Here is a 15,477-nt window from a genome sequence, read left to right on the forward strand (position 1 = left end):
GTTGTGCACGTAAACGACACTAGTATTCACAAACCTTTTATGCATTCTTCACAAAATAAGTGTCCACAATTTGTTAGGTAAAACCTCCTATTACCGGGCTTGGAACAGCAAGAGTTACATCGAACCCAACCAGACATGTTATCTGATTATTTCAAATACTTGCTGTACTAGAAGGAGAAGAATGCTTTGTATGGAAGAACAAAAATAAAGTAGCTTGTCTTCGAAAAATGAAATGAACTCTTAACCACCAACTTTTTCAACTCAAAGCTTAATACCTTGTACACTTTAGTGTTTTCTACGTTGACACGGCTTACTTGGCGTAAGAAAACTACGGCCACGGTGAAAGAATCCAGCTTCAATTCATGGCAAAATTCCTTCACTATTCACAATAAATTCTTATAATATATAACGTTAAATATTTAGGTTTTTAGTATATATTTTTCAGCTTACAAATCATAACCTGCCGAGGATGGCTTCCCGAAGGAAAAACATGGCGGAATTTGAACCAAGGAACGCGCGCGCGTCTAGAAAATCAAGAAATGGCGGGAAAACGACTCCTATATCACGTGCCTTAAATTACACAGGCAACCCAATCATTTTTATAGCGTGAAATTGTACAAAATATTTTTGCACAAAATTATCTAGGATTTTTGATGTTTCTTAATTAATTAAGATTTATTCTTCATTATATGTTCCACTTTATATTTTATTCTATATTGCTACATTATTAAGAATGTGATACGATTTATGTCAGAGAAAATGCTTTATTTTGTACAAAACTCAAATATAATAATAATAAGCCATTCATTTTTGCAGAGCAGATATTTAATCCTATTTCGTGTATGATTAATCATAACCATGCATGCTGTGTGCAACAGATGTATTCAGTTGTATAATGACTAAGTATTTATCCAGAAAGATCTTAATGTGTCTGTAAACATCTTCCAAAAACACGCAAGTCTTTTAGGGCAGAGGGAATTAATTACATTATGGAAAATCCTGCATATATCCTTGATTACAGTCAATGCCATGCCTTGCAAATCTTCACTGACTTGTATAAAATCGGTGCTATCTCAGAACATTGTTTATCATATTGTTTCCTTTTCTTTTCTTCATCAAGTCAGGCATTAAGTATGTCTCTTTAATGATAAACATCTTGGCAAGTTATTCTCTATTATCTTGGATTTTAACCTCTCCTGTTTCTGGATCAACAACTTTTTGTGCTTTTTCCACAATTTCTTCAACATGAAATGACTTCATCTTGCTCAAGGGTCTACATTCTTTGATTCTAACAAGATCTCCTCTTGTGCATTCATTTTCCTCGTCATGTGCAAAGTAGACCTTCCTTTTATTCCAATACTGCAAAATGAATAAAAGCATTACTAGGTAAAAAAACCTAAGACCGTTTAGCTGTAGTGTGGGTTTCCTGTGGTAATGCTGTTTTGTGATCAGCTGTGGATGACTGCAAAATATCTCCTCTTAGTAGAATCTCCTAAGAACATGAAAATCATACTAGCTAAATCTTATAAAGATGACTCAAATATTTGAGTTAACTTATTATGCACGTGTGAACCAAGACTGGTTTAAAGAGTTTGACATTCAAAAAATAATAACAATAAACATTTCAAATTAAATATAACCATTAGAATACGAAATATAGACTCTTACCTTTTTAATAACGGGATGTAAGACCATCCTAGTGACCAAAACCTTAGCAGTTTTGTCCATTTTTGTTCCGATCACTGTCCCCAAGAACTGCGCCATCTTGGATTCCTTTATACTCATGGGATTCACCGCAGCCCTGTGTCATGTGGGCTCAGCTCAAGTAGTTTCGATCTAAAAAAATTTTTTCCCGCAAAATCAAGTACTTGAGATTCAACCTTTTATTAACAGCTCTGATTTTAAAGTGCTTTTTTCCAAAAGACTTTCTATAACATTTCTTTAAAAATTATTGGGAAATATTTTAATGTAAGTCCGCTGAAAAGAGGAACCGTGGACCCACATCACAGTGCCTTCCTTTCCAAAACATATTCGTTTTCTGTTTCGAAAACTGACAGCCTTTTTTTAAAGATTACTCTCATTTTCAAAACACTAAACACCCTCTAAGTGGTTGATTTAGAGCTGGACAAGGAAGTCTCTCCCAGATCGATCCTTGTCAAGTCTGTGTCTGCTCTTGTATGAGGTTTAAACTTTCATAAATCAGTCAAGCACTTCCTTTTCCAAGATGCAAGCAACACCTCCTTATCCAGTTACGCCTTCAGCACCAACTGAAACACAGTGCGTCTCTCAAGTACAGCTTAATATATCTTGTAAGAATCTGCTCGACAAGGATGTTATGTCGAAATCTGATCCAATGTGTGTCGTGATGCTCTTCAAGGACAACAGATGGGAGGAGGTGCGTACTTAACACTTATGGCTTATTATGTAAACTTAAGGTTAAATGAATTTTTGCAGCTCGATTGTACTTCAAAACTATTTAAAAAAAGATTTTATCCCTAATATTTTTTGTTTTTATCATTTTTAATTTGAAGATGAATACCTCCTATTATCAACTGATGGACGAATCCAAATTACTATATCTTATTAGAAACTAATATTTTACAACCACCACCACTCCCCGTAAGGGCTCTCCCTTATTAGGTTCCCTCCCCATGCACTATCACTATATTCTATATTTACAACATACAATACTTGATCAACTCACATGTTGATTTTTAAGGAGGGAGGAAACTGGAGAACCTGGAGAAACTCCTTGTAGCAAGGGAAAGAACAACACATGAAACAAACTCAACTCACATGTGATCTGGTCTGAGCCAATTAGGCTTGAACCAGGACCACAGCAGTGAGAGGCAAGGGATAAACCCCTATGCCACCCCTGCTACCATTTAAAAAAAAATCAACAACCCTCCCTTTATTCAAAGGAATAAAATATCAAAGCCCTATCTGTCATTTGTCAGTTTTCTTCGGTGACATGAGAACATTGGATAATTTGAATGAAAATACTGATGACCCTCCCTTTTATGCTGTGTAAAAACTTGATGGCCCTTGTGTGAATTCCTTTCCCCACCCTTTTAACAGTTCTGCTAAAAATTATGCTGCTAAAAAATATTCTACTACGGTTATATACAAAATTACAGATTAAAAAAAAAAAATTAATTAAGGATCTTTGTATGATGATCCACTGCAGATTGGAAGGACTGAAAGAGTGGAAAATTCTCTAAACCCTAATTTCTCCAAAGCTGTTTTGGTAGATTATTTATTTGAAGAGCTGCAGAAGTTAAAGTTTAAGATGTATGACATTGATAGTCCAAAAGGTAGTTTAAAAAATGCTGATTTCTTGGGTGAAATGGACTGTACTTTGGGACAGGTAAGCCATGCATGGTTTCCCATGCACACTTGATTAATCTGAAATCACATTAAAATCATTAATTTCATTTTCGAGCATGTTTTTTTAATGTAATTATGCCATATTTTATTATATAGTCCCTTGCTAATTAGTGCTCTCTATACCATCTGCATAGTATGCTACAGCTGTTCCTCTCTCCGCGTGCTACAGTACCTCAAATTATCCAGGTTTTTGTTAGTCCAAGACATCCCAGCCCCACTTACTTTACTTGCTTTCAACTTATGACTTCTGGCGACTCATATATATCCATGTACAAAGGGCTCAAAATAACTGCAAGCCAAAATTGGTACTTGTCTGGTCAGAAGCTCCTAAGGCTGGTCCTCTTGAAAGGTCATCATGTCCACCTATTGAGCAGCTGTGATTTTTGGCCCTACGTGTACAGTATAGAAGTTTTCCTCCAAATTTCATTCACCTAATTGTCAGTCTTTGATATTTCTAGTTAGTTTCATCTGCTACATACACTCAACTTTTAAAGATTCCTTCAGGAAAACCAGCTGGATCCATAACTGTGAGTACGACCACTGTTATATTACTGTTATATTTACTTTACATGTTTCTGTTACCTAGACAACCATTGGGATATACAAAGGCACTTGGGTTTTCACCCATCATTTATACTTATTCCATATTCATCAATGTTTTTTTGGATTGATGGAAATGACAAGAAACCACTTCTTTTCTAGGTTAACGTTGCAGAAACTTATTTTATAAACTGAGATAGTTTTTAGCCATATGCAACTTAATAGTCATTGTTAATCTTATAATGGGACCCATTTTAAGGGTAATTAAGGGTTACCTGCTACCCTAAACTCCCGCCATCTTGTTTTACAATATCAGTACTAATAATATTAATGATATTAATGATTAAACATCATCTATAGATAACAGCAGAAGAGGTTTCTGGGAGTGCTGATGAAGTCCAAATGACATTTAGGGCAAGCAAGTTGGATAAAAAAGTAAATGTTTATCTATATTTCATATAATTATATAGCATACTTGTCACATTATGACTTATAAATTAGATAAAATGAACATATACTTAACAGCTTTTTTTTAAAAAAGGATCTACAATGTGTTAATTTTCATAGGATTTCTTTGGGAAATCAGATCCATACTTGGAGTTTTCTAGAGCCAAAGAAGATGGAAGTTTTGTTGTGGTTCACAGAACAGAGGTACAGTATATTTGTACATGTAGCTCACTACTTAAAACTACTCATTAGATTTAATTAAACTACCTTTATTATCATTACTAAACGCCTTTGCTGATGGCCACATGGTTTTAACTTTCAGGTAGTGCAAAACAATCTGAACCCAAGGTGGAGGGAAATCAAAATTCCTGTCAGACAGCTGTGCAATAATGATTATGATAGAATAATCAAGGTTTGAAACTTACAGTAAATTAATTGACATTATTAATTAAAGCTATTGATGTTGGTATGTACCCTTTTATTTTTAAGTTTTAACTAACTGGAGTACTTACCATAATTAACAAGTTCTAACTAGCTTTGTTGTATAACACTAGATAACTTGCTATGACTGGGATAGTGATGGCTCACATGATCTGATAGGATCATTCACTACGAATTTGAGAGAAATGAGCAGCATGACTTCAGAGGTACTACACAATTTGTATCATTTTATATTGGGTGTCCGGTGGTTTTCTTAAGGTATCCCAACAGTATAGAGTGTTTTCATGTGATGTCACAGCGGACATTATGTGGTACCAAAACAATACACTTTCTATCCTCTGGGAATTGAACTCTATTTTTATGCAAATACTGTGCAGAAAGTTTCTATTATTTATGGCTGCCTTCTCACGTAAGTGAAAACGCTCTCTTGGGGAAAGGTTACTGTGACTACAGAAATTAAATCAATGTTATTTCTTGTGACAAGAAACAAACTTTATGTATTTTTTCTGTTCTTAATATCTTAAAACTTGGTTTTGATTTCACAGCTCCAGTGGCCTTGCATTAATGAGAATAAACAAAGGAAAAAGAAATCATACAAGAACTCTGGTATTGTTTTTCTCTCATCTTGCAAGGTAATGAAAGCATTGGAATGTCAAAATTAATGCAATTAGTATATCTAGAATCTCCCCAGAATTTCCATGAGCAGTCATCAAATTAAGGGCTTGAATCAACTAAGGAAGCCATCAATTCTCTCCAGCATAATTTAATTATGGAACTGGAAGTATATTTTATTTATTTAATAGTTCCTCATTTTCATCATTCTTCCATATTGTCGTTGTTCCACGTTCCTTAACCCTTTGCCAAAAATGTTCGCATGGGTGATGTGCACTGCTAATGCGTCGCCTCTCATCAAGCAACCTGGGTTCAATTTGCTAGCCTAAACAACAACAACACCTTCTACAATGACAACAACAACAACACCTTCTACAATGACAACAACAACAACACCTTCTACAATGACAACAACAACAACACCTTCTACAATGACAACAACAATGACAACACCTTCTGCAATGACAACAACAGCAACACATTCTACAATGACAACAACAACAACAACAACAACAACACCTTCTGCAATGATAACAACAGCAACAATGATACATTTCACAATGACACTGCTCCTTTGTTTTTGGTTATTGCACACATGTTGGTATCAATGATTTCATTGTACATGCTGTTGATGTCTATAGGTCATCAGATTACCTTCATTTCTGGATTTTATTAAAGGAGGATGTCAGCTAAATTTTACAGTGAGTAGAAATGTATTTCTTTGTATTTCATTCCAATCTGACTATTAATCAGAGTATATATCAATGTCATTCCTGCCAGGATTGGGGTAGGGGGCTAAATTTTAACCATTCATTAATTATTTGAACAACTTCATCTGAATTAGGTTGCAATAGATTTTACAGCATCAAATGGTAATCCAACACTTCCCACATCACTGCATTACATGAATCCCTATGCACCCAATGAATACATGCAAGCTCTGATGGCAGTGGGAGAGATCATACAGGATTATGACAGGTATGATTTGAGTTGGGTAGATAGGGGATGGATGGATAGATGAGTGGATGAGTGGATGGGTGGATAGGTAGATTAGATGAGTGGATGGGTGGGTGGATAGAATGATAGGTAGTTTAGATGAGTAGATGAGTGGATGGGTGGGTGGATAGAATGATAGGTAGTTTAGATGAGTGGATGGGTGGGTGGATAGAATAATAGTTAGATTAGATGTGAGTAGATGAGTGGATGGGTAAGTGGATAGAATAATAGGTAGAAAGTGTGATGGGTGGTTGCGTTATTGAAAATTGATTTATTTGTTGATGGGTGATAGTTTGGGTGGATAAATTGATTGGTGCTTGAATAAGTGGATGGGTGTAGTGGATGGGTGAGTTAAGGCATGTTAAAGCACTTATGAGTGATCAAAGAAAAATGTGGCTAAGCAAAGGACAACAATCAGTCTTATGTTTTCATCTGTTTTGTACAATTTCAGTGACAAACTATTTCCTTCTTTTGGATTTGGTGCAAAAATTCCCCCAGAAAACCAAGTATGTAAACTCGAATATTTTTGGGATAACTACCATTATGTATAGAAACAATATTGCAATTGTTTTACCTTTAAAAATAGCTATATTATCTTTAAAAATAGTATTTCCTTTTTTATAAATAGGTGTCCCATCAGTTTGCATTGAATTTCAACCACACTAACCCATATTGCCAAGGTAATCGTACTAGAGAAAATATGTTGAGACCTTTTTTAATCTCATCCCTACCTCCAACAAGATTTTCATAATTTTGCCTTTATATTAGCACCTCACAATTTTTACTTTTAAATGTGTAGTTCCAGAAATTATCCACAACCTTCCCTTCCCCCCTAGCAATTTTCAAGGGGTGGGGATGTCAGAGAAAGAACAAAATTACAAAGTTTGTATGGTAGAAGAAAATTGGAATTTCCTGGGGTAGGGGGTTCCAAAATCCTCCTTTGGGGGCATGGGGATTGATAACCATGTCAGCTGATCAAAAAGTAGTCATGATCACCCCGGCCCCCTGACTCTTTTTGCCTAAACTCTGGGACTATCTTGAACTAGTTTGCACATTCTTTGTTGCAATTTTTCTGATACAGGTCTCTAAGGTATAATTCAAGCATATCAAAGCAGCGTGTCTTGTATTACACTGTATGGACCAACCAACATCTCACCAATCATCAATAATGTCGCCTTGTTTGCAAGAACTGCTTCTCACACACCGCAAGCAACTGTGAGTAACTTAGAAACCATCACTATGTCGTTACCTTTTTTCCATATCTTACAGCCTCACTCCCCATAACAGGCTCTTCCTTGAGTTTCACTCCACATGCACTAACACTATATTATGCACAGTCACTAATTACAACACTCTACACCCAATTCATTCATTTAACTGCTACATGGTCCACTTTACTCACTCAACTCACGTGTTGATTTCATTTCCAGAATTATTATATCCTACTCATTCTTACTGATGGTGTGATAACAGACATGGATCAGGCTAAAGAAGCGATTGTCGAAGCCTCGTCGTTACCCATGTCAATCATAATAGTTGGTGTCGGAGGAGCAGACTTCCAGATGATGGAAGAACTTGATAGTGATGAAGGATTGTAAGTCATTTTTTTATCGTCTGGGATAAATAAGAGTATACCAGGTCATACATATACAATAGACCTAGTCCACTGTGTTCCCATTTTAGACAATGTGTCATTCCCTAGAGTATTTTTCTTCGTTTAACGTTTGCACATAAAAAACACCTGAATATATGGATACAACTCAAGCAAAGAATCTTATTCTCAAGAGTGACACATGGTCTTCAGGAAATGGGCAAAATATTACAAGCAAATGGATTTAGTCCATATTATGGCAGTCGCAGTGTCTTCTATGCCTGACGATATGAACTTGATGGATGGCAGCAGGTGCTTTATAGAATGTGCATGAGGTGTGGTTGTCTTGAAGCTTAACCTTCTTAAGTGATCAGCTGCCAATTTTCAGCCAAACCTTTTCCCACTTTACCAAATTTTAAAACCAATATCTTTAAAATGTAGCAAGTAACCGATACAGTGATAGTAAACAATAAATGCCCTTTTATAACAATTTTCAACATGTATACAAAGCAGTCTCAAAACCCATTTTGAATAATTTTTTTCCATCAGGTTGAGATCAAGAGGAAGGGTGGCTCAAAGGGATATTGTACAATTTGTTCCATACAGGAAGTTTAAAAATGTAAGTATCAAAACTAAGATAATCAACTAATTTATACTCATTGGAGGGTTTGTAAGGCATCAAACAATGGCTGAAGTCAAAATTGGACTTGATGTGTTCATACATTTACTGTATAACATTTATACATACAGTATTTTTTATGAAGTCCAAACTCAACTTGGAGCCATTGTTTGTGGTTTCTCAAGCGAACGCAGCAAAGGTGTAATTCCATTTCTTCAATAAAAGTTACGCATTACATATTCACTTTCAGTATTCCTCTGCACAGCTCAGCTCAGCAGCTCTCGCTAAAGAGGTCCTGGCAGAGGTGCCGCAACAGTTGACAGAATATTACAGGGCAAGAAATATCCTTCCAGGACAGGCAATGGGACCACCTCCATGAAGTGTCGTCAGAACATGACGTATATATACTTACGCCATGGTCAAATGTCTAAACACTTGGCAAAGACTTAATAAGTAGATAATTTTTTTTTACACCTAAATTTTAATGAATCCTCAGTGAAACTTTAGAGTAGGCTCAGATGTCTAACATTATTTGGGAGAGTATCACGGGAGAGTATCACGAAACCTTGAGGGCTGCAAATGTGAACATACTATTTAGGTTTCTGTTTCCATAGCAACCCAAGATGCACTATGCTAACTTCTCACGTTTTGGTTTCCATCAATCAAATGTTAAACAATCTGGGTTAGTCGTTTGATTTAAATGAGTTAAAAAACCAAGACGTTTGGTTTAAAAAACCCAAGGAAGTTGTTGAGGTCACAAACAAAGAAAAGTAAAGGAAGATTACTCATGGACTTATTGAGACTTATTGAGAAATTTTAAAAATACTGGATGTAAAATTGTAATATCAGTAGGGCTAATACGTCAAACAGTACCAAATTATTTAATTTTTGCAATAAATAGCACAAAATCATACAATCTCTATTGTTTTCTATTGTTTCATCAGTACTATTAATTTAGTACTAATTATTGCTAGTTTAGTAGAATGAAGTCACTAAACCCGTGAAATAGATATTAGACTAATACAGGTTAGTAGACCCTAATGCTCCCATTTCAAGTTCACCTTTGCTCAGTCTTAGCCTTGATTGTGTACGAATGTGTTCTTTTCTTTTACTAAGGTGCATTGTATAGTAAGCAATGTATGTACTACAGAACAATACAAGATGATTAAGATTGCACAGGTTTTGGTTGAATAGCTGAATATTTTAATGTACAACTTACTGAGACTAAGGCTGTGAGCAACGAGAACTCAAAATTGTAGTAGTCCATTGTTTTCTTTTGTGTCTGTTTGACTAATATTACACGTTGACTAACATTTTTTATTTCATGGGTTAAATGCCTTCACTCTACTATTTTATGGATTTAATGTTTCTACCCTATTATACAAACAATATACAAGACCAATAATTAAGTGGAAAATTTAATTGTTGTTAAATCTCAATATTTTAAAATCAATTACAATTCATTAATTTACAGTAAATAATTACAAACTGAATACCAATTGCATGGCTTTTGCTATAAACAATATGAGCCCCAAATTGGTTTTGGTAGGTTTTTAGCTTGGCAACAGCACACCATTAAACCTTTTATATCCTAGAGTGCAAATCATATATCAGCTGAGAAATAGTACTATTAAACTAATTAGTACATAATAGCACCAATAAAACAATTGAAAATAAAAGAAATAGATGTGTTTAGTGCTATTTAGTTTTCATGGATATATGGTTTGCACTCTACCAACAAGGGCTGTAAGTTAGATAACTCACTGGGTTAATATGTCACCCTCTTTAAATAAAGTTTATTGTAACAACCTGCCGACAACTTACCAACAACCTACCGATGCCCTACTGACACCAATTTGGGGGTCATATTGTTCATTATTATCTGTACCTTATGACCATAGAAACAAAGCCATTTCTCATCTCTCAAAGATGACATATTTAGGTAATGCTTCTAAAGTGAGGTCACTAAACCTGTGATATTAGACTAATAAACATCAGTAGACCATGTAGAATTGTTTCCTTTTGTCTAGTGACTAGTATTTATTATTTCAATGGGGTTAAATGCTTTCACACTAAAAATGAAAGCAAAAAAATAACAGTGACACTAAACTATGTATGTCTTAATGCAAATGAAAACCAAATATTATATGTTAAAATAATAAAATAAGGAATAAAATATTACTTTTCAAATCTGCAAGTTAAAGTTCATATTTTAAAAATGTTTGGAGCTGTGTAAACCCAGCAATTTCAGTATATTATGTATGCTAGTATTTAAAATCTCATTATAGTGTTTAACTTCAATACTTGACCATAAATGGGTATGATAGGAGGAGGGGAAAGGGGAGCAGAGGAATGAGTGAAGGAAGAGTAGGGTGGTACAAGGAAGAGCATGAAGGTGGAAGAAGGGGTGGTACAGGGCAGGGCAGTGGAAGGGAGGAAATGTGGGAGCATGGAAAGCAAGTACAAAGAAATGACAAGAGGAAGCTTGGGGAGGGGAGATCCCAGGATGCAACAACATTTTCTATAATGTCATATTAAGAGGAAGTTTTTTCAATAACAAGCAAAAAGTGCCAAAAACTAGTATAAACTTTCTTAATAACAAGATTTTAGCCTTGTACAACAGCCTTTCTTCAAGAGAATAGTTTTTGGCACTCGCCGCTTGAATATGAAATGAATTCTCTCTTAATAATAATTATAAAACATTTTAATATTTTCCTAATATCTTATTAATTAATACTGTTAATATATATACAAAAATCATTATCTATCTCCATAAGGAGTTTAGAATTCTGACTTATCAGAAAGGTCAGTAGAATAAAAGGTAAAATATTTTACAATTATTTAAATATGAATTACAATTATAATTACATTATAATATTCTGTGTTAGTTAAAAAAATATTAAAACAGGCTATATACATTATTTTATAGGCCTTATTACCCAAGATATAACCACCCTCGCAACCACCAGAGGGAGGGGGTCACTGGTACACTATAGCATCCCTGAGCTCACCAAGTAATTTGAGTCAAGGCTCTGGACAATGAGCTAAATTGGAAAGCATTACTCCATGTGCTTGCAGCATAACTGTAAGTGACTCACACACTTAACCAGTCGGGCGTCTGCACATAGACCACCTTAGGTCTGCATATTAAACTTATAAACAAGTAATCATTAAATAGATATTTACTTAATATATACATTACACACTACTTTCTAGCAGCACTGGGTCTTCTTGTGCTGTATCCACTAATTCAAAAACCTTGTCTACAACCTTGTTAAAATCCTCATATCTATCAGCATAAACATGGTGGCCAGCACCTTTGATTACTTGCACATCAACATAATTGTCTTGTCTTAAATGTTTAACAGAATAGGCACTTTCATTTTCTACCCAGGATCTTGCCCCATGGACAAAAGTGATTGGAATCCTTTTGTCCAGTTTTCCTATTCTGTTAATCATTGGAAATTTTGCCCATCCATATGGAATACTGAGGTGCTTGAATGCTGTCTCCCCACTAAGTAGAGAAAATTGAGGGGGGAAATAGTGTTATTGATTAATATCCAAAAAGGAACATTGTTTGCATGCAGTAAGACCACACCCTTATTGATTAATATTCAAAAGGGAACATCATTTGCGTGACATGTGTAGACAGATGCCCACCCAAATTTGTTACATTACTCATGTGAAGGGATTCAAAGGAAAGATCTCTGATTGGCTAACATATAAGCTCATTCCTACCTTGGTGTTTGTGCATTGCAGTGGTATATATAATTGACAATGGTATCATCATCATTGATTAAACTGGAGTATTTTCGTTGGAAATCTGGACGGAATCTTTGTACTAATGAAGGGCCTAAAAAATAGTAGAGAGAATTCAGTTTTTAAAATACAAAATAAGACCAAATTTATCCCCCTGCCCCTCCCCCCCAACACAAAACTAGACCTCACACACTGATGAGCTACAGAAAAACATCTACAGAAAAGCGTCAAGGACAGCAGGACTGGGACAATAACATAAGCATTTTCAAAGTAATTTTTCATACATGTGTGGCTTTATTCCTTGCTGTTACCTTTCTTTCTAGGACAACTGATGTTCTATCAAGAATGGTAACACTAATGATGATGGTGTGCACATAAAAAATGTGACAATGTCTTATCAGAGTTGCTGTCCTCTGTGCTTGTCAATGCTTATTGTCAGTCTCTATTGTCAGTTGACAAACATGTATATCACCTGGGGGCTCAAAATAGCAGCTTACCAATGGCCAAATGGCAGACCAAATTTCAGGTTTGGCAGGTGAAAATGGCCATGAACTGCCAAATGGATAATAAAATGGGAGGCAAAATTTACTGGAATGGTCTCCTTTTATCAATGCTCTTTTCTAATATGGCAGCTAGGCTATGATTTTTCTATTTTGAGCTCTGCACAAGGTAGTTTGAATCAATACGTACCCCAAGGTCCAGCAGCCCTAAGACTGGCTAGGGGGTTAAATGGACTCAGAACTGCACCAAGCACTTTGATCCAACCTGGAATCTGCCGTTTCAGATCATCTTCAGCAGGTTTTTCAGGAAAACCCCAAGGATCAACTAGGATCAGATGTTTGACTCTTTCTGGGTGTTGTATTGCATACGAACATGATAGAAACCCTCCAAGACTGTGTCCTAACAAGATAAACTTCTCTAAACCTTGTTCTTTTCTCCAGCTTTCGATTGAATCCACAAATTCTTTTTCTGCAACCTCAGCATCAGTACTAAACTGGGGCCTTGAGCTACGACCAAATCCCAAGAGATCGAATGCATAGACAGAACGATCTTTTGATAGATGGTCAAGGCTTAATACCCATAGTCCAGCTCCTCCGCCAAATCCATGGACCATCACCATGGGAACACGGTCAGCTGCTGTAGGGTTGAACTTCAAGGTCCATATGTTGTGTCCTTGCACTGTGTGCACGAATTTCTTTTCATATCTCGTTTTTAAATCTAAGTAACCAGAACAAATTAAGCTAATATTAGTAAAGGTGATCTGTATTTGTAGAAAAAGATACAGCTATTATGTAATATTTCAAACACGCGAGAGAGTTCTTCCTCCCATTTCCAAACGCCGAAAAGTGAGTTGAAAAAACGAGGCGCAGCCGAGTTTTTTAAACTGACTTTGAGGTGTTTGGAAATCGGAGGAAGAACTCTCTCAAGTGTTTGAAATTACTTCTCAAACTAATGAATATTTCTTGGAGAAAATCAAAGAAAACGTTTACGAAATTTAATGCAAATTAAGAACACATTTCCAAACCACCGTCACAGTAGAGATTTGCTTTGTTTTCTCCTCATTAAATATTCATGAGTATGAGAATATCATATGACACATATCTGCCTGGGCGCACAGTCTTAGAAAAACCTTCTTATAGCGTTAGCATGGCCGTACGGCTTTGAGTGAGCGGGGCCATACGAATCCATACGGCCCTGCTTGAATCCTGCGACCATATTGACATAATTTGCAACTTTTAAAATATCTTTTTTATTTAGGGTCATATGATAAAATGCTTATTGACTAAGTTAGGTCAGGCCATATGAGAAAATATTTGGCTTTCGGTCTTTTGTATGGACCTCACTGTGCTCGGTCCGTACTGCATCACCTCGAGCCAAATATTTTCCAGTACGGCCATCCTACTCAGTCAATAAATACATAGTATGTTGCATACTAACCCTGAAATGCATTATGGGTGATGTGTGTGCAATCGGTCAAAGGTGAAAATAACATGAATTCTAGGACATTTCTCAAACTTTGTCTGCATATTTCGCATACCATGTACCACAAAATAAAGAATGCTAATGGACAATGAAGGTTATTATAAACGTTGTTTTTAAAATAGTACAAATTGTACAAATTCCATACGATTCGAGTTGATAAGCTCAATTGTGCGTGACCGACCAAACTATACTACCAGACTCACGTTTTAAGATTCTAGCTTCAGCCAGTTCTAAAAGCTTTTCCGAAGTAGGACACCAAGAAAACCAGCTTCTTGAAGAGCCTACTTCACTCGCTGAAACTAAACTGTTAACAAAATAGAAAGAGAAATAACTTAGTAAATGTTTGTTCGCGAACGAAGCCAATTCAATATGGCGTAGAGCCGACATAAACAAATGATATGCAATCTTTTTCGAAGAAAATAAATAATTTTACCTAGAACTATCGCTGCTATCCATATTTTCACTAGTTACTGAAGCCATGAGGATTCTAAGTTCCTCTTTTTTGTGGCTCTTACTTATATTATCTACTTCCCAATCCAGGAGAAAGCCAGGATACTTCTATATCTTGATCGACGAATCGATCACTTGTGTTTATTATCATGTGATATCTCTCTGACGTCACACCATGACATGACAAAAATTTCAGCCCAAAATTCTTCAAAAAATTTCCAAATTATTTAGGTTTTTTTTAAGGAATAGCATAACATTATTTGTATTTTTGAAAAATTTTTAGTTATGACAGAGTAATGTTTGTAGTTTGTGTTTTTGTTGTTGTTTACATCATATTTATCTATTTATAGGAATGACGTCATTCATATTTACAGATGACTCGACAGATTAACAAAATGATGCAACGGTATCCCCTCCAAAAAAGTATAAGAAAGAAAGAGAAAAAGAAGATAAGAGAAGATAAAAACGGAATGAAATAAAAACAATATCAAATAGCATATCTTTTTAAGATGCGTAAAAACGCGTTTCCTTCGTTTTTTTTTTTTTTTTTTTTTTTTTTTTGTTATTTTGTGGTTTTTTCTTAAAGTGTAGCTATTTCCATAATTTATACTTTTCTTCATTTTCCTTTTTAAATTCAGTTTCTTTAGGAAAA

General features: G+C 35.4%; 2 protein-coding genes and 1 pseudogene across 3 annotated transcripts; 1 reads left to right on the top strand and 2 right to left on the bottom strand.

Moving 5' to 3' along the window:
• Positions 1–744: 744 nt before the first annotated feature.
• Positions 745–2,792, bottom strand: LOC116297842 (uncharacterized). The gene is made up of 3 exons (XM_031706149.2): positions 2,705–2,792; positions 1,669–1,836; positions 745–1,359 (listed from the first exon to the last, which is right to left on the bottom strand). Exons 2-3 carry the CDS (start codon positions 1,783–1,785, stop codon positions 1,165–1,167), a joined length of 312 nt encoding a protein of 103 aa, XP_031562009.1. The 5' UTR covers positions 1,786–1,836; positions 2,705–2,792; the 3' UTR covers positions 745–1,164.
• Positions 2,008–9,530, top strand: LOC116297839 (copine-3-like; annotated as a pseudogene). Its single transcript, XR_016120413.1, has 16 exons — positions 2,008–2,395; positions 3,188–3,367; positions 3,846–3,914; positions 4,288–4,362; positions 4,495–4,578; positions 4,697–4,786; positions 4,929–5,021; positions 5,361–5,447; positions 6,069–6,128; positions 6,272–6,405; positions 6,875–6,929; positions 7,052–7,103; positions 7,505–7,638; positions 7,854–8,017; positions 8,564–8,633; positions 8,884–9,530. The product of XR_016120413.1 is annotated as a copine-3-like (transcript).
• A 503-nt stretch (positions 9,531–10,033) lies between these two features.
• LOC116297841 (1-acylglycerol-3-phosphate O-acyltransferase ABHD5) lies at positions 10,034–14,952 on the bottom strand. The gene is made up of 5 exons (XM_031706148.1): positions 14,809–14,952; positions 14,579–14,679; positions 13,083–13,610; positions 12,372–12,486; positions 10,034–12,147 (listed from the first exon to the last, which is right to left on the bottom strand). The coding sequence occupies exons 1-5, from the start codon at positions 14,853–14,855 to the stop codon at positions 11,832–11,834; spliced, it is 1,107 nt and encodes a 368-aa protein (XP_031562008.1). The 5' UTR covers positions 14,856–14,952; the 3' UTR covers positions 10,034–11,831.
• Positions 14,953–15,477: the final 525 nt, after the last annotated feature.

The sequence above is a fragment of the Actinia tenebrosa genome, unplaced genomic scaffold, assembly GCF_029948245.1.
Source record: "Actinia tenebrosa isolate PJP-AT-01 unplaced genomic scaffold, QUT_ActTen_1.0 PGA_scaffold2__45_contigs__length_23673736, whole genome shotgun sequence".
NCBI lineage: Eukaryota > Metazoa > Cnidaria > Anthozoa > Actiniaria > Actiniidae > Actinia > Actinia tenebrosa.

Excerpts from the sequence above, each read along its gene's own strand:
- LOC116297841 (XM_031706148.1), bottom strand. The coding sequence starts at position 14,855 with ATGGCTTCAGTAACTAGTGAAAATATGGATAGCAGCGATAGTTCTAG. Across the intron at positions 13,611-14,578 it reads TGAAGCTAGAATCTTAAAAC|ATTTAAAAACGAGATATGAA; the intron begins GTGAGTCTGGTA and ends CTGGTTACTTAG. Across the intron at positions 12,148-12,371 it reads TGCAATGCACAAACACCAAG|TGGGGAGACAGCATTCAAGC; the intron begins GTAGGAATGAGC and ends TTCTCTACTTAG.
- LOC116297842 (XM_031706149.2), bottom strand. The coding sequence starts at position 1,785 with ATGAGTATAAAGGAATCCAAGATGGCGCAGTTCTTGGGGACAGTGATC. Across the intron at positions 1,360-1,668 it reads TACATCCCGTTATTAAAAAG|TATTGGAATAAAAGGAAGGT; the intron begins GTAAGAGTCTAT and ends TTCATTTTGCAG.